The sequence below is a fragment of the Salmo salar genome, chromosome ssa10 (assembly GCF_905237065.1).
Source record: "Salmo salar chromosome ssa10, Ssal_v3.1, whole genome shotgun sequence".
In the NCBI taxonomy this organism is placed as follows: Eukaryota; Metazoa; Chordata; class Actinopteri; order Salmoniformes; family Salmonidae; genus Salmo; species Salmo salar.
This window is the reverse complement of record NC_059451.1, coordinates 47,770,835-47,783,144: the sequence shown is the minus strand read 5'-3', so window position 1 is coordinate 47,783,144 and position 12,310 is coordinate 47,770,835. Positions and strand designations below refer to the sequence as shown.

The 12,310-nt window shown below is 45.3% G+C and overlaps 1 protein-coding gene across 6 annotated transcripts in view; it reads left to right on the top strand.

Annotated features, from left to right (window-relative positions):
* Window positions 1–12,310, top strand: part of pde4dip (phosphodiesterase 4D interacting protein) — a 167,514-nt gene that overhangs the window by 76,255 nt on the left and 78,949 nt on the right. For 3 of the 6 annotated variants that reach the window (XM_045687855.1, XM_045687854.1, XM_045687852.1), the window contains exon 1: window positions 9,801–12,071. In XM_045687855.1, coding sequence (XP_045543811.1) covers window positions 10,764–12,071 — 1,308 coding nt within the window. In that variant the 5' untranslated portion in view covers window positions 9,801–10,763. Of the gene's footprint in view, window positions 1–1,104; window positions 1,182–4,016; window positions 4,141–4,383; window positions 4,569–5,246; window positions 5,362–6,908; window positions 6,963–9,799; window positions 12,072–12,310 lie in introns of those variants that run through there. The other 3 variants (XM_045687856.1, XM_045687857.1, XM_045687853.1) reach the window with 2 other exon arrangements.

Sequence of the window (12,310 nt, the reverse complement as noted above, 5' to 3'; positions counted from 1 at the left end):
CCAGTAATGTTGACAGACGGGGAGACAGTAGTCCAGTAATGTTGACAGAACAGAGACAGTTGTCCGGTAATGTTGACAGAACAGAGACAGTAGTCCAGTAATGTTGACAGAACAGAGACAGTAGTCCAGTAATGTTGACAGAACAGAGACAGTAGTCCAGTAATGTTGACAGAACAGAGACAGTAGTCCAGTAATGTTGACAGAACAGAGACAGTAGTCCAGTAATGTTGACAGAACAGAGACGGTAGTCCAGTAATGTTGACAGAACAGAGACAGTAGTCCAGTAATGTTGACAGAACAGAGACGGTTGGTTAAGGGCTTGTAAGTAAGCATTTCACATTAAGGTCTACACCTGTTGTATTCGGCGCATGTGACAAATACAATTTGATTTTTGATTTGTGTGTTTATTATGCTTGTCTGCGTGCGTGCATTCCTTATGTGTGTGGGTGTAAATGTCCATACATGCAGTGTATGTGTCAGTACGCTCATACGGTTTACAGAGTAACAGGTTTACAGAGTAACAGGTTTACAGAGTAACAGGTGAGCAATTGAACATGTCTTTGTTATGAGTTATACATCATACTCTGTATCTAACAAGTCACTTGAGTCCAGTATTCCCATAGCCATTAACACACTGTTACTGTCCTTCTCCAGTACCTGGGGTTATAACTGTCCCTGTTGCTGTGGGCTGGGGGCAGTAGGGGGAAGAGAGGGGAGGGAGTTAGATTGGGGGAGGGATGGGGGGCTGGGGGAGGGATGGGGGACTGGGGGAGGGATGGGGGGCTGGGGGAGGGATGGGGGGTTAGTTAGGGGGCTGGGGGAGGGATGGGGGGGCTGGGGAGGGAATTAGCATGTGTTATATCCCTCTATGCTATTAATAAACCTGCTTCACTCTCATATCACTGAGATATGGGTTGTGTACTTTGGGAGATTCATTTTGTATACTGTATTATGAAGCTAATCTGACTCAATTCATGCCTCTTAACAGAATTGAACAGCTACACAATTTTTTGTTTCATTATATATTACATATGCACAGTTCATGGTTTCTATATGATATATTGTTGTTTTGTGATTTGACGTGTTTCTCTCTGTGTGTTCCAGAACATTGAGTTGAAAGTGGAGGTGGAGAGCTTGAAGCAGGAACTCACAGAGAAACAGGAGATTCTGAACAAGGCCTTGTGAGTAAACTACCATGTCATTGCACAGACAGATACTAGTAGTGTACAGTAGTGTACAGTTGATCTCTATATTCACACAGAGGTAATAAATCCCCCCTGTACTGTCCAGTCTGGTCCTCAGATAGATTCCTGCTGTTCACTCTTCAGACTACAGCTGCCCTCAGGCCTTGAGGGTGCTGGTCTTATACTAACCCATCTTAACCCTCCCTCTGTCATGTAGACTCACCTAACAACAGCGTTAAAGCCCGTAGGAATGCCTGGTGGGGAAGGCCAGGCTCTGACATGCTTTTGAAGAGTATGAAGTGCCCTCTGTGGATAGTTGGACTAAAGATAAAGGGATAAGGGAGAGATGAAGTGAGAGGACGATAGTGAGAGAAGAGGGGTAGCCTGTCGGTAAAATGAAGGAGAGGTAGAGACGGAGGGAAAGGGTGATAGGGAGAGGAGGGTAGTCTGGGTTGTTTTGCTGAGCCAAGGAGTATTTGAGCACCAGCACCTGTCTGTAAATAGAGCAGCTGTCTGTCTCAGTGTCTCTCAGTGGTAGAGATATATCTCCTTAGATACAACATACTCTATACTACTGGTATTCTAACTTGTTCAGCGGGCACCCCATTTTTTCCACCCAAATTTCTGGGGACCCCATTTTTTCCTCAAGAATTTCTCGTGACCCCCCCTACACCAAATCTAATGCCACAACCTTAAAATTGGTAAGTTTAGATTTTTACATGAAAATAACCTTCAATTCATTGAATTTTAATCTCTTATTAAAATGAAAAGAAACCAATATGTATATTTACTCAATAAAATATATATTTATCTTTCTCAAAAATATATATTGTCCCATACAATAATCTGTGACCCCACGAGGGGCCGTGACCCTGACTTTGAATATCACTGCTCTATACACTCTCATATATCTCCCTTTATAAGGTTGGTTCTAAAGTAGAACCTTCCCTCCTTCATCGTCTATCTACTCCAGATATTCTTACTTTACTAAAAATCCATTCAAATTCATTCATCTTAATGGTTGTATTTTTTGGATTATTGTTCTCTCTATTTACAGTACTAAATGTTAGATTCAAGAATAATAGTGTTACACAACTTCTCATAGAAGTACTCCATACCTAATTACATTAAGGAATAAGTCTGGGAACAAATCACTAGGTTAATGTTTTTATTGGTGGGAGGGAAAACATTGTGGTCTTTCATCGACACACCGAAACTCCGTTGAGCATATCAGACCATCATTTAAATGGTGAAGAGCAGGAAGCCACTGAAGGTGCTCTTATTCTCTGAACCACCATACATTCGGTAGTTTACAGGGAGACGCACGTGAACCACATCTCCCACCCAGTGGCGGTTCTAGACCATTTCAACTGGGGGGGCCAAGCTGGGGCCAGTTGTACTGTTAGAGGGGCCAGTTACATTAGACGTTATTGTTGTCATATCGTTTTCTTCACTGCATTGTAGGCACTAGCAGGCAAAAGACCATGTACATAATGCAGATGCATGTGGTACGATACTGTTGTGTTCCGCCTAAAACCGTCCCTCTAGAAAATGTGTGGGTTAAATTAGTGTTCTGCATTGCCACTGTCCCTAATAACGGATGTAAAAAAAGAACGATAGCAAAAATTAGTTATTTAAAAATTATTTCATACTCCACATTTAGGGTGGCCACAAGGGGGTCCAAAATTGTTGTCACAGGGGCACTTTTAGAAGTAATGGGTGTTTTTTTTGTGCAGGACTTTTCCTCTATCATAGGAAAATTATTTGTCAGTAATATTAATGAAAAGGTATATTCTATACTTAACATCATTTATTGGAGTTCTATGTACCAATTTTAATTCATCAGCACTGTATACAGAGAAATAATGACTTAATAAATCAATTAAGTACTTTGTCAAGACACAGTGAAATCACTCCAACACTATAGCCCAGGAGGAGAATGGGTACAGAAAAGGGTCAGTCCCTTTAGACCAGGGGGTGTCCTCTCTCTCTTTCTCCCTCTCTGTCTCTCTCTCTCCCTCTCTGTCTCTCTCTGTCTCTCCCTCTCTCCCTCTCTCTCTCTCTCTCTCTCTCTCTCTCTCTCTCTCTCTGTCTCTCTCTCCCCCTCCCTCTCTGTCTCTCTCTCTCTCTGTCTCTCTCTTTCTGACTCTGTCTCTCTCTTTCTCTCTGTCTCTCCCTCCCTCTCTGTCTCTGTCTATCTCTGTCTCTCTCTCTGTGTCTCTCTCTCTCCCTCTGTCTCTCTCTCTGTCTCCCTCTCTCTCTCTCTCTGTCTCATTCTCTCCATCCCTCTCTGTCTCTCTCTGTGTCTCTCTCTGTCCCTCCCTCTCTGTCTCTGTCCCTCTCTCTCTCTCTCTCTCTGTCTGTCTGTCTGTCTGTCTGTCTGTCTGTCTGTCTGTCTGTCTGTCTGTCTCTCTCTCTCTCTCTCTCTCTCTCTCTCTCTCTCCGTCTCTCTGTCTCTCTTGCTCTCTCTCTTCTGTGATTGTCATTAGATTTATAAGAGATTTATAAGAGGACCACAATGCAGTAAAGATAAATCCTCTTCTGTTGCCTTGTTAGATGTAGAAAGCAGGGAAGCATCAGTCCCTGGATTACATTCTATAATACACTATCACTCTCCAGTGAGACTGGTTGTTAGATTTTAAACGTTGGAATAGTAAAATACACAGGCTACAACAAACGACATACTCTGCAGTACAACAGACATCAACAGAAACATGGATCATTTTTATATGAACATATGTTATGTAAATAGAGGTACAGGATGTGATATTTTCATTCTGCGATGTGTCTTTTATATTTCTGCTGTATCGCTGTGAACCTGTGCTCTGACAGGTCGATGTCTGAGAGCCAGACCAATCAGAATGAGGAGGAGCAGCAGCGTGGCTGTGAGGCGAGGCAGCAGGAGATCAGCCACATGCAGGAAATCCTGGAAACCAAGGTCCAGCTGCTGCAGGAGGTACACACGCACACATTAATACACACACTGATGCGGTTACATTTCACTGACACTCCTCAATCCTGTTTGCATGTATCCACTCCTCCCACACCTAATACAGTGCTCCAGTAATACTATTGTAAATATACTGTACACATCTCCCCTCCTCAAACCTGATGCATTGTGTCATAAACAACCCTCCATAACTAAATGTTAATATACTATTGACATGACCACTCTCCTCCTCTGCTGTCATGTTGTCAGGAGGTCCAGCTAGCGCGGGCCGAGGCTGAGAAGATGGCTTCTCTAGCAGAGGAAGAGTCCCAGCGCTGCCTGGTCCTGGAGAGAGAGATGATGATGAAGATGGAGGAAGAGGTGGACGAGGAAGAGTGTGAGGGAGGGTCACTAGGAGCCTGGCTGCAGAAGGAGGCCTTGGCAGAGAAGGAGAGGTGAGGATGGAAGACAGGTGGTTATTGAGGCATGACTGGCATGCCAGTGTGGTGTTTCTCTCAGAGTAATGTGTGGCTTTAATACAAGAGACTTCCTCTACTGCCTACCGGTCGTATTATACAGCTGAGAATGTCTGGCACTCACATTAGTATTGACATTGGCATTGGTAGCCTATTAGCCTTGGTAGGCCTATTAGCATTGGTAGGCCTATTAGCATTGGTAGGCCTATTAGCATTGGCATTGGCATTGGTAGGCCTATTAGCATTGAGTGGCCTATTAGCGTTGGCATTGGTAGGCCTATTAGCAGTGGCATTGATTCACATTGACTTTGACAATGACATTGTCATTCACACACTGATAAGAATGACAGTGCCAGTCGTGCCCAACATACTGTCCTCTACTGAACCAGGGGTATGGGATCACATATCAGTCCAAGAGGTGGTGCAGTACAGTACTTGCTTCATGAGGAGCTTCAGCCCAACCATCATAAAACATACGCGCTCTAGGCCCCAGCCTAACCGTGGTGCTTTAAATAGTGAACATTTATGTTGTTGACCTCTCTCTCTCTCTCTCTCTCTCTCTCTCTCTCTCTCTCTCTCTCTCTCTCTCTCTCTCTCTCTCTCTCTCTCTCTCTCTCTCTCTCTCTCTCTCTCCCTCTCTCCCTCTCTCCCTCTCAGAGTAATAGAGGAGCTGACTGAAGAAAGGAGGTTGCTGAGCCACAGGGTCGGAGAGCTGGAGGTCAGAGTTCACGACCTCTCCTCTTCCCTCCAGAAGAAAGACAGCGATGCAGAGGTAAACAAAAACCCACAATTGAAGTGGGATCAAACCGGGTCACATAGAGTACACAACTACTGTATATATCTGGTATACACAACCCATCAGCATCTCTCTCTCATCTCTCTCTCTTGCTCTCTCTCGCTCTTTCTCGCTCTCTCTCGTTCTTTCTCTCTCTCTCACTCTCACACCATTCATTTACAGTTCATGATAAACAGTATTTAGTACAGAAACAGATGCTACACACATCTTCTCACAAATCCTAACCGGTCCACAAATATGAAGCCGGGTGACATTTAGTATTATGATTTGGGGCCTAGTACTGGTTTGGATATTTGATCGGTCACGCGAGGGCCAAATCTACTGTGCTCACAGCTAGCTATTGAGATATGGGTCACTGTTTAGCCATACCTCTCCTCCCCCTTGTCCCCTTACCTCCCCCATCTCAATTGCAAGAACGGCTGAATGGCTGAACCCAGATGGTTGGTTGAGATACTGTTACCATATCTGTCCTGTATTTCTAAGCATGTTGTATATAGGTCAGTGGAACCCCGGCACCTCATGCCACCGTGGCACGCTAGGCTAGCACACCTCATCACATGGCTAGGATAGCAAACCTCATCACAAGACAAGGCTAGCACACCTCATCACAAGGCTAGGCTAGCACACCTCATCACAAGGCTAGGCTAGCAAACCTCATCACAAGACAAGGCTTGCACACCTCATCGCTCGGCTAGGCTAGCATACATCATCGCTAGGATAGTACATCTCATCGCTCAGTTGGGCTAGCACATCTCATCACAAGGCTAGGCTAGCACACCTCATCACAAGGCTAGGCTAGCACACCTCATCACAAGATTAGGCTAGCACACCTCATCGCTAGGATAGCACATCTCATCGCTCAGCTAGGCTAGCACATCTCATCACAAGGCTAGGCTAGCACACCTCATCACAAGGCTAGGCTAGCACACCTCATCACAAGATTAGGCTAGCACACTTCATTGCTAGGATAGCACATCTCATCGCTCAGCTAGGCTAGCACATCTCATCACAAGGCTAGGCTAGCACACCTCATCACAAGGCTAGCACACCTCATCGCTAGGATAGCACATCTCATCGCTCAGCTAGGCTAGCACACTTCATCACAATGCTAGGCTAGCACACCTCATCACAAGATTAGGCTAGCACACCTCATCGCTAGGATAGCACATCTCATCCCTCAGCTAGGCTAGCACACCTCATCACAAGGCTAGGCTAGCACACCTCATCACAAGGCTAGCACACCTCGTCAAAAGACTATAGACTAACACACCTCAGCACCACCATGATACGGAGAATCACAGATGGAGTTTATAGATTGTATGCAGCAGGACTCACGAGTGCCTCCATGTCTATTTTTAATCCTAGAATGTAGTAGGATAGTGGAACTCTATGATATTCTGATAAGAAAATATGACCCTTTTCACAGAACGTCATGCAATGCAATCCTGTCATTCATATATTTGTTTTCACATTTTTCTGAGGAACATCAGATTGAGTATGATGACCATCCTTATTGTCCACAGTTGCTGCGGGGTGAGATGAGTCGGAAGAACAGCTGTGTCCAGCAGGAGATGCAGGTATGTAGGGCAGAAATACTTCCATCTGATCCTATGTCTGTTGTGGGAATCTGAAGGGTTATGGTTCCATTGGTTTGACATATGCTTTTGGAGTATGAACATGCACACACACAGAGACAGGAACACTGGTGAAGTGGGCTGCAGTAAATGATGATAAACTGAAGTTTGCGAGATGAGGGATGGAATTCAAGGCCTGTAGCCAGCGTTGCCGAGACCAGTGTTTGATAGCAAGGCAATGGTATGTGAGAACCGTGCCAACCCCTTCCATGCTCCCTGCAGGGACAAATGGTCGGAGGTTGCCCTCTGTTGGTACCCAATGCAAACTGAAGGTAAAATAGAGGACATATTGCATATACACACATGCTACTGAGGGGAGAACGGCTCATAATAATGTCCGGAACGGAGCTAATGGAATGGCATCAAACACCTGGAAACCATCTGTTTAATGTATTTGATACAATTCCACTCTCTCCACTCCAGTTATTACCATGAGCCCGTCCTCCCCCATTAAGGTGCCACAGACGCACATGCTGTTACACAAATGCATAAGGATCACAATGCTTGGTGCATTTGGGTCACTCAGAAATATTGTTCGACATTAAAATCTCTCCCTCTACAGTATTGAGCATATCTAGCTGGGTTTCATGATTACGCTGTATTATACAATCTCGCTTGTTGCCATGGCACTGTGAGAAAATTATGCAATGTTGTCTGGTTTGGTTGTTATGGGACTTGAATTTCATATTGAGATGTATTCTTCTACAGTATTATATTCTTCTATTCCTGTTTACTTGCATCATGTGTTACAGCTAATCAAAAAGATGGGGTCATGTTGATGTAAATGTGTCACACACACACACACACACACACACACACACACACACACACACACACACACACACACACACACACACACTTATTTCAAAGGTTAAACTGGGTCTCCTAACTCACGGCAGCTATAATTACAATCACATAACAGTCTGGCACTTCTGTCTTTTAAAAGGCCATGACGTAAGTGCATTTTAATTACGGAAGGAATGAATCGGTTGTTTACATGGCACACCAACAAAAGAGACACCCCAAAAGGGACATTTATTTAGTCACCCTTTCTTGACTCTTTATTTCTGTCACTTACAGAGAAATGAACAGTGGAGTAATGACTAAAGAGACGTTGTTATTCCCACTGATTAGGATTAATAGAGTTTTGATTGCGTTGATCGTTAGGGTCGATCGCTGTTATGACGTCTCGTCTCCAGGATTAATTTATTTGAGCTTTTTGGGTGAGAAATGTACATTAGAGGTTAGTACACTTGAGTTCCCAAAGGTCTGCTCCCTCTGGAGAAAACAAATCAGGACTGATCATTTTACATCAACATAAACAACACTCGTAATGAAAGATAGGGTGCTGGGTGGGGAAGATTCATGCTCTTACTGCACGGGAAAGCCTTGGGGTTCTGAGAGGCAGGATTTAGGCTAAACTCCCATCAGTGCATCACACAGTATTATGTGATTGGTAGGTAGCAGGGACTCTCTTCCCCTTATACCTCCTTGTTTTTGGCTGATGTGAGGGCCTCCGTGTGAAGGCCATAAGCCTGGGTGCTGCTGGGAAATTCCTGCCTCAGGGTACAGATGAACTCATTCTAACGTCGTAGCCTATGACTTCAGCAGAGTGGAAAGACACGTTTCAAGTAAATGAACATGAAATGGTGGCCTAATTCTAAGTTTCAAGCACACAGTGACACACACACACACACACACACACACACACACACACACACACACACACACACACACACACACACACACACACACACACACACACACACACACACACACACACACACACACACACACACACAGTTGCACAGCTCAGAAGCTAACTTGTTTAGATGTTATATTATATTAGGCTATGCCTTCATATTTATATTATGCATTATAATAACCAGGGTATAATGGGATATGGCTTTTGTCATAAAACAGATAATCAGATACTGACTATCTCTATTGGCATACTTTTTAGGCCTATAGTAATTTCCACCTTATCTATCTTATGAATATCTATAAATTGTGGCGGGAGGATCTAAAGGAATAATAATATAAATGTATTTGGGAGGAAAGTATATATGGTTTAATGGTAACATAATGTGATGTTTTTAGACTGTCAGGCAGGCAGGAAGGTCTTATGCCCAGGAGGAATCTATCATCCCTGTTTCAGTGAAATGGTACCTTCCAGTGCAGCCTGGTCTCATAGACTAGATGTAACATAGTACATGTAGATCCGGGACTCTCAAATGAGTATATGTTACATTTGGTATGGTTACATAAAACAGAAGGTTACTTGAGGTCAGATTGGGTGAATGGGCATATAACGCAAACGTCTAGCAACCCAAAAGTTGTGTGTTCGAATCTCATTATGGACAACTTTCAAATTTTTGCTAATTAGCAACATTGCAAGTACTTACTACTTTTTAGCTACTTTGCAACTACTTAGCATGTTAGATAACCCTTGCCCTAATCCTAACCCTTTAACCTAACTCCTAACCTTAGCCTAGCTAACGTTATCCAGCTAACTAATGTTACCGTTAGCCACTTAGCTAATGTTAGCAACACCAAATTGGAATCGTAACATATCATATCATATCATATCATATGTTTTGGGGACATATTGTACATTTTGCAATTTTCGTAACATATTGTAACAAATAGAATTTTGTAACATATCATGCAAATTAGAATCACAAATTAATACATACATATGAAACGTAGCGTATCACTAAATGGATGAATCTCTGATGTACGTACAGAATAATACGAAATGCTCTGAGACCAGGTTGTCCAGTGTGGCTGAATCTCTGTCAACGTTTCCATCTCGCCCTGTTCGGTAGACTACCTCGGCTAATAAACTATGCACGTTAAAACCCGTGGAAACCAAACCTCCCGTTCCATCCTCATCACACCGTCCGGTGAACTGCTATCATGGAGCCGAAAAATAACGGGACAACGATGTATTTTTGATAAGGACGTCTCTGCTACCGTCTTTTCGTTTCGGGTGGTGAATTCCGTGTTCGTGTCGGATTAGCCGCGATGAGATAGTGGAACTGTCATTTTGTTGTCTTAGATTAGCACTGTTAGAAAATATGAGATTACATCGGCGTTTCGGCAGTGAAACAAAAATAGCCTGACAAATTTTGTTTGATTCTGTAACCAGCAGGTTTGATGTAATGTATCTATCAAGTTGATTACATTTTGTATCATTGACGAACTGAAAGTGCTGCAGCCCCTGCCGCAGACAGTGACATTGTTACAACGACAATGACACTGGATTTTTATCTGCGCTCATCACAAATGAAAGACGTCTCTTCCTTATTATATTCCCTATTGACTATGTTTGATTACAGTCTATATTCTTTAGATGACATTGAATAGAAGTCATCGCGTTGATATAGAAATGATTGCGCCCTTTCAAAGCACTGCAATGCGATGGTATACCCGTTTCTGTAATGCCGTTCTTCATCGAGGATGCAACAACGAGGAGTTTTTACCAACAGCAATATGGCACAATGCACTGGTATATGTATTAGGCTAATATTGGCCTGTTTATTTTGAAGATAACTTTTTTAATTTAGGTATTTTATTAGGATCCCCATTAGTTGTTGCGAAAGCAGCACATTGAAGAAAACTACATGAACATTGCACAGCTAAATTATTTCAATCAATTGGTTTATTGATGGATTATTGATATCCAACCTGTTGGTACAATACTATTTATTGCCTGAGCAATCAGAACAGATATTATCTGTTATGTTGGACGTCAAAATGAAGGAGGTGTGTCGGATCTGTGCCCGCGAGCTCTGCGGTAACCAACGGCGATGGATCTTCCATCCGGCCTCCAAACTCAACCTGCAGGTGCTGCTGTCCCACGCCCTGGGCAGAGAGCTGACCCGCGACGGCCGTGGGGAGTTCGCCTGCTCCAAGTGTACCTTCATGCTGGACCGCATGTACCGTTTCGACACAGTGATCGCCCGTGTGGAGGCCCTGTCTCTGGAGCGCCTGCACAAGCTGCTGCAGGAGAAGGACCGGCTTAGACAGTGTATAGGAGGCCTGTACCGGAAGAACAATACTCAGGACCAGGCCCGGGATCAGACTGGGATGGGGATGCGGCTGGGGGGTACTGGGGAAGGAGAGACAGAGGGTGGTGGGCGGTCTGAGGGTGACTCCCCTGTAGTGGACCTCTCAGCCCTGCAGGAGGCCAGGTACAGTGCCCTGCTCCAGGACGACCTGGCCTACTCTGTGTACGAGTCCTGGGCCGACCACGAGGACCAGCAGAGCCCAGCCCCAGACCCCCAGCACCACACCCAGCATCATCACCCTCAGTGCACAGGATCGGAGGCTCTCTCTGGGCATCGCTCCAGGCGGTGCAGGGGATGCGCCGCTCTCCGTGTGGCCGATTCTGACTACGAGGCTGTGTGTAAGGTACCTCGGCGGGTGGGCAGGAGGAGCACGTCTTGTGGACCCTCTACTCGGTACTCAGGCAGCACCATGGGGGACGAGGAGACCTCCACAGGGTCAGAGTCCACACCTGTCCCCTCCGAGTCCCCTCCCATGGAACCAGAGAGCGACAGGACGCTGTGTGATGGGGACCCAGAGAGGATGACCCTCAGCCCGGGCACGTCGGTTGAATCTCTGGACACAGCTGTGGGCGTGGCTCAGCCCTGTGCCACCCACCGAGTGGAAGAGGAGAGAGAGAGAGGAGAGAAGGACCCAGGGAGGGTTCAGAGGAGGGGCCCCCACCTCCAGTGGGATGAGGCCCCCAGGGACAAGTCAGTCTCTGGGTTGACCCTGGAGCTGGCGCTAAGTCTAGTGAGGAACTGGGAGTACAGACCTCTAAAGTCCCCTCAAGGCAGCAAGCTCCCTATCCTAGTTAAACCCAAACTGGAGACGGGTCTCCCCCAGTCCCTCAGGACCCCAGACTATGAGCTCTACTCCCACCCTGCCATCCCAGATCTGGTGACCCCCAGCAGTCAGCAGGAGCTACAGACAGAACTGTCAGCGATGGAGGAGCAGTGGCTGGATGACTATGTGCAGTGTGGGCCCTTCCGCTTCCAGCAGGTAGCTAGCAGGGCAACCACCGGCCCCAGGCTCTTAGATCTGGAACTACCAGATCAGCTTCTATGGGCCTGGCCCTGTATAGAGCTTAGTTCTGACAGTTTTCCCCTGGTGATTTGTAGAATGTCCACATAGTCTGTGATATTGCAGTTGAGATGGATCCTCTCCAGCTATCTGCAGTTTCTATGTCTATTATTTAATATGAATGAACAAGGCCAAGGCTTTTGGCCGTATTTGATTGG